The sequence below is a fragment of the Glycine soja genome, chromosome 17 (assembly GCF_004193775.1).
Source record: "Glycine soja cultivar W05 chromosome 17, ASM419377v2, whole genome shotgun sequence".
Taxonomy (NCBI): Eukaryota; Viridiplantae; Streptophyta; class Magnoliopsida; order Fabales; family Fabaceae; genus Glycine; species Glycine soja.
In genome coordinates, this window is record NC_041018.1 from 19,317,400 (window position 1) to 19,334,081 (window position 16,682).

A 16,682-nucleotide genomic window follows, 5' to 3' on the forward strand; every position below is an offset into this window, starting at 1 on the left:
TTAAAATGAACCAACTTAAAAGGATAGAGAACCAAAATAAATTTTTAAAAGATGAGTAAATATTTAATTTGATTGTTGAATTTGTAAAGCGTTGGACATTTGAGTACCTAAAATATAAAAAATAAAATAAAATTTTATTTCCAAATGTATAAAAATTGTGACATATTAATGAGTGAGAGTGAAAACTCCGGCGACCTCCGTATCCACCATGATGGAGCTTTTTTGGTGCTTTATTTGAAGGCGAAGAAGAACCTGTCATCATTTACACCACATCACAAAGTAAAACAATGAATAAATTAGGGTGACAAATTTTTTTCCCGTTTAAATTTTGTTCTGTTGTATTGCTTTGTTTTATTGTGGGAGAAAACAAATATAGTAGAAGTATTTTGGGTTTCATCAAACAATGAGAAGATAAGGTGGGTAGCAATGCCTATAATTTTATTTTATTTTATCTCAAGGAATTTCTTTTCATATCTGCAACGCGAATCTGTTCAAAGTGACACCGTTTTGAGAGGGAGCCAATGCTTTAGACGGTGGAGAGAATATCGTTGCAAGAGTGACGGAGGGAGCATCCATCGACAAATCAGAGGGAGTCAGAGGAGGAGATGGTAGAAAGTCGACGGCGGTCGGTGAAGGAGAGGGAGTGTTCACCGCCGGATCGGGAGGAGAGAACGACGGTGACTTGACGGAGGGGGTAACCGTCGGCGATGGAGACTTATATGGCGTGGCCACCACGGGGGTTCTCTTCGGAGGGAAGGTAGTTGAAGTGATTGTGGTGAGAAGTTCTGACAAGGCCAAGATCAAAGAAGAAAGCATGGATCCAAATTTACAAATTAGTCCACCCAAATCTTAGTGACAAAATAATTAAAAAAATTTAGGATGATAAATAGATTTATGTCATGTAATGTTAGTAATTTGGATTAAGGAGAAAATTAATGATAAGATGAATTTATCTTACTTTTAAAAAAATTTATAAAAAAAATTCCAACTGTCCGGTAACAATTTAAGCACAAAATTAAGTATTTATTTGTAAAAGATCAAATAGTAAACCGAATGTAAAAAATAAGATAAAATACAAAAGTAAAATATATTTTAGTCATTTAAAAATAAAAGGGATTTGATCACCAATCAGCCGCGCCGCTCTTAACTGTCGTCGGCAAATCGCTTCGTGGTTGGCTCCTAATCGCGCGTCCTCATTCTCGCTCGCTGAGTTAATATTTCATTCGCTCCTATTTTCTTCATTTTCGTTTTTGTTCTCCCTCGCTTGCCCTTTGGCTCCTGCTTGCTCCGGTAAAACAGAGTGTGATTAGGGAATGATGTGTTTGCTTCGTGACACCATTTTTTTTAAAATAATGTGTATGAAGATATAAATCAGATAATTAATAAATCAGAAGATATAAATCTCATTGCCTATTCTTTCTACTAAGATATTATTACTGTAGCAAACGTGATTAAGGTACTAGTACTACATATAAATGTCGTTGTGGTACAGCTTTTGGTGCTTCAGTCCCTTTTAGCTAATAGCCTTTCTTTATTGCAATAGTGAATGATTTTATTTACTTAGAAGTCATTTTGAAACCTGAAGAACTCTACTTCAGAGCTGGTTCATTTATCTTTTGACTCTTCATGAGTAATCACAATATTCTAGATTTTGGTCGTCATTTCTGTTATGCATTTTAAGGATTGAGATATGAGATATTTTACAAGGAGTTTTATCCGTTATAACCAACTTGTTGAAAATCAGAATTAATAATTTGATTCTATTAATAATAGCATATTATATGCGCATTATCTTTGATTTAGAGGAAATAAAATATCTTCTATTAATGTGTTGTTTATGTAATTAACCTATTTAAAAATGAATTTATTGTGTACTCCGACACACGATTTTTAATCAATTATTGTGAAGCACATATATCTCTCTTGTTCGAAGTACCATCGTGATAGACATGTTTTAGACACCGACACATTCGAACAATTGTTCAACACTTGTTTGACACTTCTTATTTATTAGGTGTTTGATTTAAAAAGTTACTTTTTGTTGGCTTGAACACTTAAACCATCATCTTTACACAACTAATACACTTAAAAAAACATAGAAGGTTGGTTTTAAAAGATAAATATACCATCAATTTAGAAATTTTGTTATATGTTACTCATATTTTATTTAATCAGAATATCTTTGTATGTGTATGTGGTATCCCCATGTCCTATATTTTAGAAATAACAATGTTGAAGTATCTGTGTTTGTGTCGTGTCTGGTGTCCGTGTGAGAGTTAGTGCTTCATTGATCAACCTTTTAACACAACTAAACATTTTTTTGCTTCTATACTCTTTTCTGTTAATATATCTACCTTTGATACTTTGCTTGGATGGTTAGATGAGCAAGAAATATTATGTTTCATATCCACAGTAGGCATGACTGCATGAGCCACTAGCGAAGGACATAGTATTTATTATTAGAAAATTGGTAAATACAAGGTTGAAAAGTATCTAATAGAAGAATTGTTATTATTAGAATAGTATTATCAATCTCATTCCTTTAGATCAATCACAAAGAGAACAACTTCTATTTTTGGTTTATTAAGGGGCAATATTTCTATGTTTCTATATTATACTTGTGTGTTTCATGTTGTATTGGATTTTCATAAAATGCTTTAAAGAGTATCGATATTAGATATGTAAAGCAAATTGAACTATTGGTGTTTCGTAGGTTTGGATACTTCATCTGTATGTGTGTGTATCAGTGTATCCAAGAGTATCAATATCAAATATAGATACATGAAGCAATTTGAAGTATTGGTGCTCTGGATTATAGCTTTCATAACATCTAAAACAAAGTCCCTTCTTGATCTTGTATTAGGTTCTTGAAACATTGGATTTGCTATTTGTTGAGCTAGACCCATTTCCTAATCATGCAGAGCTATTATGAGAAAACATGCGTGAGTTATGTCATAGTCTTGGTTGATGAAAAACTCTAGGGAGTCATCCCTATTTTTCTTCACCCTATCATCCCTTCTCTTCCCCAATTTTGATTCTTATCAATTAACTTTGTAATCCATTAATTCCGACAAAGTGTCTACAGGGTTCAACTTGATCTCAACCTGAATTCCCTCCTTCAACCCATTTAAGAATATTTCTTTCAGTTATTCTTGATCATAACACCTCAATCGATGGACCCACATACTACTTAAATTGTTCACCAAATTCTTCAACAGAAGCAATTTGTTTCAATCCCAACAAGATTTCATATGGGTTTCACATCATCAAGGGGGACACCTGGTAATCACCACAATCTTGAAAGCTTCCCAAGATTAAGTGTTGGTGTATAAGTTCCACCCTTGAAACCAGCAGAGGGCCTTCCTTTATGGCTACCATTACAGCCTGTACCCTCTTAGCATCTAACTATCTGGGATTACCTTGAGGTTAAAGTACCTTTCCACTCTTTTGACCCATCTGAAAGCATCCCCACCAAATAATGGTATCTTGAGCTTTCTCTAATCATCTTCTCTTGGATTAGGAACTCAGGATGTTCTTCCTCTTCGCTCCTGGTTTTGAGTCTTTCATTTACCAATCTGTTAGGAGAATTTCTCCCATTAACTCTCCTCTCAGATAAAAGTGTTGAGTTCTCCAAGAGATCTTCAATCTTTTTCATTCAGGTTTCTTGTAGTTTCCAACATGATTCTTAGAGTTCCTTTTAACTTCAACCCGCCATTCCTCTTTGTACTCCTTCATCCATCCCTCAATTGCTCTTTGTACTGTGTTCAATCTTGTCTCCATGCGAGTATGCACAACAAACATAGGCCCCTGGACCAGGAGCTTTGATGGATATTCTTGATGTGCCTTTTTTTCAACTTGCAGAGTGATTCTTTAATGTACTTTTGTTATATTTTTTGTGTGAAGCTAAAGCACTAGAAATATTTTACTAATGAAAAAAGAACATGTCATAATATTAAGAGGTTGTCTCAAATATTTCATTCAATCATAATAACTTTTACTTTTTGAAAAATCTAAATGCTTTCCCCCCTACAATTACAAGGTTTGTCTTATGACAAGGAGGTCACGACTTCAAACCCTAAAACAACCTCCCTACTTGTGAGGGTAAGGTTACATACATTTACCCTTACCCTACCCACATCTCACTAGGTGGGAGCCTTGTGCACTAAGTTGCCCACTAGTTATTGAAATTATTAAATTTAAGACCTGGTTGAATCAGGGAATATATAATTTTTGTTAGAACAAAAAAATAAGTCTTGTAAGCATTTCCTTTTTTAATCATATTATGTTGTCAAATATTTAGAATATATTGGCATGAGTGTATATTAACTATTCTCTTCAATTTATTAGGGCACAAAGAACTTGAAATGAGTGTCACAAAAACAACAAAGAAAACTAGGGCTCCCCAAATTATTAAGTTGGGCAAGGCATTGAAATTGGTAAACATTTTTTTACCCCTATTGTTGTGTAGAGAGTAGGGATTAAGTATTTTATGGTTGTCAAATGGATGATAAACTATTTTTTGTGGTATTGATGTGCATTCATACATATTATTACTTTACACCAATAGTAATGAACATTTTATTAAATGTATTTACTAAGTTTGTTGTGACTAGTTAGTAAAGTAGTTTGCTTAAAGACGGGAGATTACTCTATGAAGTGATTTCCATCTTTCAGAAGAATTTACTCAACTTGATTTATGTCAAAATATTATGAATTTGGTGCTACCGGTGCCTAAATGTCAACCTTTTTGATTGGCAGGCTGAGTTATAGGTAAATAATATGAGCAAGGATGCGAATGATGATAGAACAAATGTGGATTTAGAGGGTCATCCTTCTGGGTTAGTATATCTGCCACCATTAATTTGTTCATTTGTCTTTAGCCAATCTATATGATGTTCTTTTTTGTTTGCCATGAACCATGATATTATTGCTTATATTCTACCATTACATAACTTTGCAGGCTTGGTCTAGGTGCAAAAGTTTCACGCCAATCAAAATTTGTGCCTTCAAATGACCCTGTTGAAAGGAAATTGTATGCCAAATTGAATGCTGAAAAAAGAAAAGTAACTAATTGATGCAATCCTACCCCCCAAGGGCATTGGATAGAAGACTCCAAGAAGATTGGACCAGAGATGCAGGAGAAGGCCCTAGGGTTCTCATGAGTCTTAGGGTAGATTTTTGACCCATGGGCTAAGTATGAACACACTTATCTTTATACATATTAGATTAGGGTTTCATTATTTTTGAGCCTTATATTTAGGGACCTATAGTGTAAGGAGGGTACCCTAGTAATGTAGGATTTTTCAGTCCTTGTATTTAGGACACCTAGACTAGTTTTTGTGTTAGGGGTAGTTTTGTAATTTCACATGAATTAAATGCACTATTTGATGTGTGTTGAGAGAGAAATTTAATTGAATTGGGAGAAGCCCAATCCAATTAAATTTCAAACTAGCCTAAGGGGAGGTGAGCATTTGCTTGCAACACCTCATTGCTACATCATATAGTCACACTTTGTGCATGTCTTTCATGCTTTACATGCCTTATGACTCTCAAGCATACTTAGTGAAGAATCTTGGACTTGATCTTAGATTAGTGGACTGAATCATAGCTGAAATTCACTAATCATTATTAATGAAATTTTGGCTCCAAATTTGACTCCACAAATTCAAATTCAAATTCAAGTGAAATTTGAATAGAAATTCAAAATTTCCTTCAATTTTGTGTAACACTTAGGCTATAAATAGAGGCCTTGTGTGTGCATTTTTTTAACTTTGATCATTTGAGAAATTAGACTTCAAAGTTCAAACCTCATTTGAGGCATAAATTTTGTTCCCCTCTCTCCCTCTCCCTCTATTCATCTTCTCCTACCTTCAAGTTCTTATCCATGGCTTCCTAAGGTGGTGAGCTTCTTCTTGACTCATTTTCTCCTTGAAGTGGCATCTCCAATCACCTTTCCTCCTTGCCCATTTCGCTACCATTGATCTTCAAGAAGAAAAAGACTTCATGTTGGTTCTTCGTATAAATTCTGCTACTCTTAAACCTGCACAAGATCAAAAACAAGAAAAATACAGCAAGCAATCACAACAGAGCAAGAACCCAAAGATTTATGTGGTTCGGCAATGTGCCTACATCCACGGGAAAGTGCAGCTCCTTATCATCTCATTGATCATGAAATTACAAGTTCAATACAAGCAGCAGCTAGCTTTTATCTCTCTTGGTTTCTCTTATCAAAACCTCTCTCAATCACCCAGCTCTCTTTCTCTATTGAACTCTCTATTTTTCTGCAACAACTTTGATTTCTCAGCCTCTCTGTTTTCATCCACTCTCAAAACCACCACACACTGCATTACATGATCAAGAATATATATACACTCTAAAAGCTAGTCCTAGGAACAAAGGCTATACTTTGGTGCCAAAACCAATTCAGTTATAGTAACTGAAAATAGTTATGACAACACCACTTTAAAGCCTTCTCACTTGTGTCATTGTGATTTTGAGTCACACACCACAAATCTCCTCCTTGACTCCAAATCAGCAAGTGTCTACCTTGTGATTCAGGGTTGCACTCCTACCAATCTGCTTTAGGCATCTTCAAAATTGATCAAGTCCAGGCAGTGCTTGAACTTGACACTAGAGAGGGACTTTGTGAACATATCAGTTGGGTTTTCTTCTGTTGAAACCTTCTCCACCTTCACCTTCTTAGATTCAATCACATCTCTGATGAAGTGTAATTTCACATCTATGTGCTTTGTCCTCTCATGGTACATTTGGTGATTTGCTAAGTGAATGACACTTTGACTGTCATAGTGAATCGTGACACAAACTTGTGCTATTCTAAGTTCATTTATCATACCTTTAAGTCAGATTGCTTCCTTCACTCCTTTAGCTAGGGCCATGTATTCTGCTTCAGTTGTTGAAAGAGCAACAACTGATTGTTGTACCAAACAAAGTAAATACATATCCAGTTAAGGACTTTCTTGTATCTACATTTCCTACAAAATCTGCATCTATATAGCCTATGATTGCTGCCTCATGTCCTGTCTTCTTGTACCTTAATCCAGCTTTCAAAGATCCATTTAGATACCTTAGTGTCCACTTCACCGCTTCCCAATGTGCGCTGCCAGGATCTCCCATGAATCTGCTTATGATACTTACAGCATGAGCCAAGTCAGGTCTGCTGCAAACCATTCCATACATTATGCTTCCAACACCGCTGGCATAGGGTGTTTGATCCATTTTAGACCTTTCTTCAGCTGTTTCTGGTGCTTGAATGACAGATAGCTTTGTATGATGACCAAGTGGTGTGCTAACAGGTTTGCTTTGATGCATCCTAAACCTTTCCACCACTTTCTTGAGGTAATTGCTTTGGGATAGGAATAGTTCACCCTTTGCTCTATCCCTATGAATATCAATTCCGAGTATTCTTCTAGCTGACCCTAGATCTTTCATTTCAAATTCTGTGTTCAAGCTTTCTTTGAGTTTCCTAATCTCTTCCTTATTAGCACTTGCTATGAGGATGTCATCCACATACAAGAGAAGATAAAGAACACATACTTTCCCATTTTTCAGGATATATACACAGTTTTCATATCTGTTTCTAATGAAATCATATCTGATCAAGAACTCATCAAATTTCAGGTACCACATTCGAGGACTTTGCTTTAGTCCATACAAAGATTTTTTTCAGCAAGCACACCTTGTTTTCCCCTTCTTCAAAACCTTCAGGCTGGTTCATGTAAATGGTTTCCTTCAGATTTCCATGGAGAAAAGTTGTTTTAACATCCAGCTGTTCAAGTTCCAAATCATACTGATTTACCAGACCAAGTATGATTCTAATTGAGCAATGCTTCACAACTGGTGAAAAAATCTCATTGTAATCAATTCCTTCAACCTGTGTAAAGCCTTTTGCTACCAATCTTGCCTTGAATCTAGGCCTTTCTACTCCTGGAATGCCTTCTTTCTCCTTGAAAATCCACTTACATCCAACAGCCTTCTGCTTCTTGGGTTGATTCACAAGTATCCAAGTCTTGTTCTTTCTCAAAGATTTCATTTCTTCACTCATTGCCTGAAGCCACAATTGGCTGTCTTCACTTTCAATTGCTTCCCTCCAGGTCTTAGGTTCTGAATTTTGAATCTCCTCAGCAACACTCAAGGCATAGCAAATAATATCAGCATGACCATACCTCTTTGGAGGCTTTATCACCCTTTTTTTCTCTATCTCTAGTCAATTGATAATTGGACAAGTCATGCTGAGTAACCAACTCTTCATTATCTCCAGCTTCTCCTTGATCAGTGTGATCAATAGCATCTCCACTGCCACGATCTAAAATTTCAGAATGCTCCACCTCAAAATTGGTATTCTCACTACTTGAGCTGTTATCCTTCTACTCCTTACTTAGCATTGCCATTCTGCTCTCATCAAAGGTTACATCCCTGCTGATGATGCATCTTGTCTCACCCAATTCCAATTTCCATAGCTTGTACCCTTTAACTCCTTCAAGATAGCCAATGAACACACACTTTACAGCCCTTGCATCCAGCTTTTCTTGTTTAACATGAGCAAAGGCCAGTGATCCAAACACCTTTAATTCTGAATAATTAGGTGGTTCACCACTCCAAGCTTCCATTGGTGTCTTGAAATCTAAGGCTGATGAAGGACATCTATTAATCAAATATGTTGTTGTGTTTGCAGCTTCTTCCCAAAAGGTCTTTGGCAGTCCTGCACTTAGTAGCATGCACCTCACTCTTTCCAAAATGGTCCTATTCATCCTTTCTGCTAAACCATTTTGTTGTGGTGTCTGAGGGACTGTTTTGTGCCTTTTGATGTCTATTTTCCTGCAAAACTCATTGAACTGCTCTGAAACAAACTCCAGGCCATTGTCAATTCTTAAAACTTTTAATTTTGTACCAAGTTGATTTCCAACAAGAGTATGCCATTCTCTGAATTTTTGAAAAGCTTCTGACTTATTTTTCAAAACATACAGTCATACTCTTCTTGAGAAATCATCTATGATGGTGAGAAAGTATGAGCTTCCACCATGAGTTTTCACTCTAGATGGTCCCCATAAATCTAAATGCACATACTCAAAAGGCCTAGATGAAACATGAATACCCGTGCCAAAACTTATTCTATGGGATTTACCAAGCACACAATGATCACAAAATTCAAGTTTATCTAGTTTATCACCACCTAACAGATTTTGTTTCTCAAGTTCATGTAATCCTCTTTCACTAACATGACCTAATCTCAAATGCCAAAGTTTTGTTTTATCAATCAATGTATTACTAGTTACCGATGCATGTCCAACAATAGTGGAACCTTCAAAAATAAACAAGCCATTACTTTTATTCTTGTTACCCTTAAAGATCCATTTGAAATCTTAAGAACACCATTTAAAATTCTAGTTGAATATCCTAGATCATCAAACATGTTTATGGAAATAAGATTTCTTTTAAGTTCTGGAATGTACCTTACATTTTTCAGTAGATACTCTCTATTATCAAACATCTTCAATCTCACAGTTCCAATGCCTTGTAGCTTGCAGGGGTAGTTGTCTCCTAGCAGTACAACTCATGCTGGTTTCAGTTCCAAGGTTTCAAAATAGTCCTTTCTCGGGCTACTGTGATATGAGCATCCAGAATCCATAATCCATTTTGTTTGTGTTTTGGTATTAGAAGCTACTAAAACACCTGCACATTCATAACCTTCAGAGGCTTCAACTATATCAGCAGAGTCCAAAGATCTTTTCTTGATCTTGTCTGGGCAGTCTTTCTTGAAATGACCAGTTTTGTGACAATTAAAGCATTTGAACTTTGTTTTCTGGCCATTCTTTGAATCCGTTGACCTTGATCTGGACTTCTTTCTTCTTGTTCCCTTCTTTTCATTCCTTCCCCTTGAAATATTCAGGCTTTCACCATTATCCTCAAATTTGGAGTCTTGCTGTTTTTGCATCTCCTTGGTCCTTATTGAGGTCTAGACTTCTTCTAGGGTAATGTCTTGATCTTTGCCATAAAGAATTGCATCCTTGAAATGTTCAAAGGATTTTGGTAAGGAATTCAGAAGCAAGAGAGCTTTATCCTCCTCTTCAAGCTTTACTTCAATATTTTCTAAATCATCAAGAATCTTGTTGAAATCAGCCAATTGTTCAGTGACTATTCTTGACTCTGTCATCTTGAAGGTGTACAGTTGTTGCTTCAAGCATAGCCGATTTGCAAGGGACTTTGTCATATACAATGACTCCAATTTCAACCACATTGAGACTACTGTCCTTTCTCTTGCAACTTCTCTTAAAGCTTTATCTCCAAGGCATAGAATGATTGCACTTCTAGCTTTAGCAATCATCTCTGATTTCTCCTTTGAGCTTAGAGATTCAGACATCTTTTCTTCTCCTTTAAGAGCTTCTGCACAGCCATGTTGAATCAAGATTGCTTCCATCTTGATTCTCCATAACCCGAAGTCATTTTCCCCAGAAAACTTCTCAATATCATACTTTGTTGTTCCCATCTTTCTTGATCTTGATCTTTCCCCACAGACGGCGCCACTTGTTGGTTCTTCGTATTAATTCTGTTACTCTTAAACCTGCACAAGATCAAAAACAAGAAAAACACAGCAAGCAATCACAGCAAAGCAAGAACCCAAAGATTTACGTGGTTCGGCAATGTGTCTACATCCATGGGAAAGTGCAGCTCCTCATCATCTCATTGATCATGAAATTACAAGTTTAATACAAGCAGCAGCTAGCTTTGATCTCTCTTGGTTTCTCTTATCAAAACCTCTCTCAATCACCTAGCTCTCTTTCTCTATTGAACTCTCTATTTTTCTGCAACAGCTTTGATTTCTCAACCTCTCTGTTTTCAGCCACTCTCAAAACCACCACACACTGCATTACATGATCAAGAATATATATACACTTTAAAAACTAGTCCTAGGAACAAAGACTATACTTTGGTGCCAAAACCAATTCAGTTATAATAACTGAAATCAGTTATGACAACACCACTTTAAAGCCTTCTCACTTGTGTCATTGTGATTTTGAGTCACACACCACACTTCATTAATGAAGAAAATCTAAGACTTACAAACTCTACATGAAGCCACATCACTAATATTGCTAAAGAGTCTACCACAATTGCAAGAGATGCTTTAGATGACGATGAAGACTTGGATAGCAGAACTAATGCATTTGCCAAGAGGAAGGCAACAGTACCTTTGACCTCGTCTACATTGCGAGATAAAAAGCAAAAGGGACATTCACTAATGAGTTATTTTTTGTTGTAAAGCTGTAAATGATCACATTTTGCATTTGCCTTTGCTCAAATTTTGGCTCCAACCAAGTATAATACATTATTTTTTTAAAATTAAAGTCATTATAATTTTCATCGAACATAGTTATATACCAGAGGAAAATAGATATTTTTACTAGCTTATGGCCTATTGCTATCTTACTTTACCTTCGAAATTACTTGATGCGGGATTGAACCTGGTCCTGCTGCCCACTTTTTGGCTATTTTTCTTACTTCCCTCTTCAGGTGTTAATGATCTTCATTGTAACGAGAAAAAACTAAGTTTTTCAGAGGAAAATGCTATGTAGTTCAATATATATGCTTTGTTTGACATGTTATAGTTCATGATACTAATTTTAATGAAGAATTGGTTTCTATTGTTGGAGGACACATTACCGGTTTGTTGCTTAAGTTGTCTTGTTCATAATATTGTATTATGTTTAATTTAATTTTTTGGTGCATAAAATTTGTGTTCATTTGTAAAGAAAGAAAGAAATCAAAAGATAAAACTACATATTCTATCAAAAGGCGTGCTCATTGTTGTTAATAGTATAAAAATTGATTTGATTGATAAGTTGGTAATATGTATTTAATGCTCCATTCTACAGAAACAGACCAGATGGAAAAGAAAGAGCATATAAAAGAATAAAGATGATTTTGAAATATAAAACAAAATCATTTTCCGTGGAAACAAAAAGTTGCCAAACCCCCCAAATTCACCAATTTGAACTATAGGTCCAATTTTTCATATGGGTGCAAATCCATGCACATGTCTAGTTTTTTCACAAACTTAGGCAGGTTGTTCATGTATAATATGAACTCTAAATGAATTTCTCTTCTAACCAATGTTGATATACACATCTATATATCTATTCATCTATAACACGGTCTATATTTTGGTAAAGTATTAGAGCACATGAAAATGTATTTCTAGTTGATCACCCTGCAGTTTTTCCTTATGTCCCCTTGTGGTCCTGTAAGTACACCTATAAGGCCCATTTTCTCTAGAGACACATCAAAGTCCTTGTAAAAGTAAACCATACCACTTGGCCACTGGCTATACTTGTTCACCAACGAAGCAGTTGTGCTATCACTCATAAGAGCCTCATCAGTTGGTAGTAACCCTAAGTTCTTAACAAGGTTTTTGTAATACATGTTATCAAATGTGTATGTGGTGACAGGATCCAAGGGAGCCAAATTGGTGTCAGAACTGTTATCTGGACATAGTTTCTGTAAATGTTGTAAGAGTGAAGCATCCAGTGATGGATCCGGTTTGCCAGTGTCCTTATAGTTGAAAAACCTTTGCTTCAATGTAAAGCACCGAGCATAGCCTATTGTGTGGGCTCCTGCGTTGATCACATAGAAATAACGAGTTTAGTACACTTGATGTGATGGCTAGCATGTATAAAGCAACTTAGGCCTCATGATATATACTTCAATATAATGTGTTTTAAGTACATCAATTGTTTTAGTATAAAAAAAGTCCATTAATTTTTGGATAAAATTAATTTTAGTTCTTTTATTTTAAAAATAATGATTTTGATCTTTTTATTTGTAATAATTGATGCATCTGGCCCCTTATTGTAATATTCTAAGTTCTTTAAAGAGGGATGAAATTCACCGATTATAAAAAATATCATAACCAAAATTATTATTTTTAAAATATAAATTTAAGACTAATTTTAAAAAGAAGAATTGAAGAATCTAAAACACATTTTAACCCTATGTCTTATTAACTTTCAACAATTTTTTTGTTGCTCTTTTCCTATTCAAGTTTGAGTGTGAAGGAGAGAACAAAGCTCTGTTTCAATCTATTGCTTTACTATATATATCATTGTACCATGATTTAACAGCAACTGCATTATTGCTGAAGAAAAATGAACCCACCCTTACAACAAAGCTGTTGTACCATGCATGTCTCCATTTAAATCTAGGGGTCCTTCAATTATTATTAACATTGATCAGTCACATTTATTATTTGCTATTATACAATTATTATAACCGAGTTGGAATATAGAAATACATGAAGTGGTTAATATTAGTCAAAACTCAAAAGTACCAATATTTAGGACTAGCAAATAGCAATAACAGCTTAAAGCTACGAAGTACCTAGCAAACATAATTTCCCTACTCTTCAAGGGTAGTAAAATCAAAGTTACCTGAGAAATTGAGAACTCCTAAATTATCAAAATTGATAAGTAAAAGGAATCAAACAAACCTGAGAGCACTACTAAATCCTTAATATCAAGACCCTTTGAAAGGAACTTGTTGGTAATGTTTTGTAAGGTGTCAGAGGGTGAAGGTAACCAACTAGCCTCGCTCTCACTAGCTGTTGTGCCGTCTCTACGACCAAGAAGTGCTGGTCGCCAGTAATATGTTCCTATACTCTGAGAAAATTACAGAAGTTATAAATATCTTCGGTTAATTAACAGTATTTATGTACTATATATAGTCCTTAAAATGTTGATTAATTAATATTAGGGTTAATTAAGATTTTTAGTCCCCAAATTTTTTAAAAATTTGATATTTAGTATTTAAATTTTTGTTTGACTGAACAAGATTTCTCAACTTTTTTTCATTAGGATTTTTAGTCTTTAAACTTTTAAAAATTTACATTTTTAATCTTTGAAATCTTATTAAATAAATAAAAATAATTACCTCAAACTTTTATTCAAAGACTAAAAACTAAAAATTCTAAAAGTTTTTCAAACCTTGACCAGTCAAACAAGAATTTAGAGAATAAAATTTGAATTTCAAAAAGAATTTACTAACTAAAAACTTAGTTACCACTTAATAACAAGGTAGAGGGGTTAATTTCTTACAAGATTAACAGCTTCTCTTGCTGCTAGAGCTAGTATATCAGCACATGACACGGTGGATGGGCATATCCACTCTATTTGAGACTTGATTGTGTCAATAAGCTCAAATCCTTTGAGTGAATTTAGATTAGGCAATGCACTTTTCTCCCCTTTAAAACTGCTGGTATCATCTAGTAGCACAGATGCATCACATCCCTGGGTAAAATTCAAAGAAAGAAAGAAACCAGAAACTAGTGCAATTAGTTAGGATCAGTTTTGATAATTTTCTCAAGAATCACTTTTAAGACAGAAAATATAAGAAGAAAAAATGAAATAATTTTTTTTATAAGTTAAAATTAACTTATGCATTAGTTAATTATAAAATTGATGAAAGAAAAATATTATTTTCTTATTCATAAAAATCGAAGACAAACTAAGGAATTTATAATACCTACGAATCCTAATCAATCAATTGAATTAGACTTCTTTAATAAAAATATTATGTTCTAACAGAGAGAGAGAGAGAGAGAGAGAGAGAGAGAGAGAGAGAGAAGAGAGAGAGAGAGAGAGAGAGAGAGAGAGAGAGAGAGAGAGAGAGAGAGAGAGAGAGAGAGAGAGAGAGAGAGAGAGAGAGAGAGAGAGAGAGAGAGAGAGAGAGAGAGAGAGAGAGAGAGAGAGAGAGAGAGAGAGAGAGAGAGAGAGAGAGAGAGAGAGAGAGAGAGAGAGAGAGAGAGAGAGAGAGAGAGAGAGAGAGAGAGAGAGAGAGAGAGAGAGAGAGAGAGAGAGAGAGAGAGAGAGAGAGAGAGAGAGAGAGAGAGAGAGAGAGAGAGAGAGAGAGAGAGAGAGAGAGAGAGAGAGAGAGAGAGAGAGAGAGAGAGAGAGAGAGTGAGAGAGAGAGAGAGAGAGAGAGAGAGAGAGAGAGAGAGAGAGAGAGAGAGAGAGAGAGAGAGAGAGAGAGAGAGAGAGAGAGAGAGAGAGAGAGAGAGAGAGAGAAGCAATGACAAAAAATGAGAGGGGTTATTAATTTACATTGGCAAAACAATCATGGAAATGAAGGCGTAAGATAGAAGCTGCAATCCTTTGTTCATCTGCCATAGCTAGCACAAGTGAGTTTCGAACAATGAAAGTGAGGGTTGGACATGTTGCAAAATAGTAGTCATATCTAAGTTGGCAAAGTACTAGAGGACTAAGGAGTACGAGCAAAATCAAGAGAACAAAAGAATGCTTATTATTGGAAGTGCACTCCATAAGTTGAAAATTTGAAAGCCAATAATAGGTAACAACTCGATTATTGCTGTGAGACAATATTATCGATTTGGAAAATGAAGCATTTTATAGAAGAAAAAGACATGTTTGTTTTGCTTTTATAGAGGGTGGTAGAGCTACTATTTAATTCCTATAACATGCATGTGTTACAAGCCACATTTTCTTTGGGTGATTTGTGATATGATATATTTCTGATAAAGAACATGTTGGATTTTTCTTAACTATTCTATGCATTAGTGTATTTAGTCATTAGAATAATTTTGAATTATCAAAAATATTGTTTATAGAAATTAATATTTTGATATACTTTAATTATAATGTACATTTATAGGTCATGCATTTATCAGTGTGTTCCATCCCCTTTCGGAAAGCTATCAGTTGTTCTTTGACTTACTTTTATGTTTATTATAAATTAAACTTCATTTTATGGGGATTTCTTTATGATTTTATATTTTGTTTTGGAGAGGTGTGTTCAAATATATTTTATGAACTAAGACGTTTAATTCAATTTGTTCAACAAGATGTATAAATGTTATAAATCTTTTAATATTATATTTAATTTGGATAAAAAACACATCTTATGAGCTGTCATTAACACATTAATTTATTGACAAGAAAGTGCTATAAACTTGCATCATTGTGTGATTAGTATAGACAGAGAATTTAATTATTTAGCTTTTAACAGAACACTAGTGAGACTCTTAACATACACTCTCAATTTGACTCAGATTCCTCTGTGTGAAGAGGAGGTGCACTTGAAAGAGTAAAGTATTCAATATCGGAGTTTTTCTTTTATGTTTTTTTACTGCCAAGATAGTAATTAAGATACTTGCACTTTGAGGATAAGTCGTGTACATCATGGGAGAGAGGTCCAAGCAGAAAATTCTAAAAGTGAGTGCCATTTGAATCAGTTCTGTGGACCTATCGTATGGTAATTGAGTGTGTGTTGCATTCATGTATCAGCTAGCAAATCAAAAGATAATTAATAAGCATCACATTTGGCGGGTAGCGACAAATTACTTATGGGCTTCCCCACACTGAAAGTAATATATTACTAGCTATATATATATATATATATATATATATATATATATATATATATATATATATATATATATATATATATAATAATTCAATTACCTAATTTATTAAAATTAAAAAATTAATTATCTATTTTAGTTGATAAAATAAATTTATCTTAAATTTATAATTTTTTTAAAATTATTGTTGTAGTTAATTCTTTTCTCTCTTTTAATTGTTGGTTAACATATTATTTCTTTTTTAAATTAGAAATATTTATAGTCTAAAAATAATTAATACAATAATTATTATAAA

The 16,682-nt window shown here is 34.5% G+C and overlaps 1 protein-coding gene and 1 pseudogene across 1 annotated transcript; one reads left to right on the plus strand and one right to left on the minus strand.

The window, feature by feature from the left end:
* Positions 1-4,364: 4,364 nt before the first annotated feature.
* LOC114391528 lies at positions 4,365-11,278 on the plus strand (annotated as a pseudogene).
* A 643-nt stretch (positions 11,279-11,921) lies between these two features.
* Positions 11,922-15,393, minus strand: LOC114393245 (peroxidase 10-like). Its single transcript, XM_028354516.1, has 4 exons — positions 15,111-15,393; positions 14,106-14,297; positions 13,502-13,670; positions 11,922-12,629 (listed from the first exon to the last, which is right to left on the minus strand). Exons 1-4 carry the CDS (start codon positions 15,327-15,329, stop codon positions 12,214-12,216), a joined length of 996 nt encoding a protein of 331 aa, XP_028210317.1. The 5' UTR covers positions 15,330-15,393; the 3' UTR covers positions 11,922-12,213.
* Between the last annotated feature and the right edge of the window lie 1,289 nt (positions 15,394-16,682).

Bases quoted from the DNA above. Each gene is read 5' to 3' on its own strand.
- LOC114393245 (XM_028354516.1), bottom strand. From the start codon at position 15,329: ATGGAGTGCACTTCCAATAATAAGCATTCTTTTGTTCTCTTGATTTTG. The intron at 14,298-15,110 runs GTAAATTAATAA...AATTTTACCCAG, and splicing joins TCCATGATTGTTTTGCCAAT to GGATGTGATGCATCTGTGCT. The intron at 12,630-13,501 runs GTTTGTTTGATT...TGATCAACGCAG, and splicing joins GGATTTAGTAGTGCTCTCAG to GAGCCCACACAATAGGCTAT.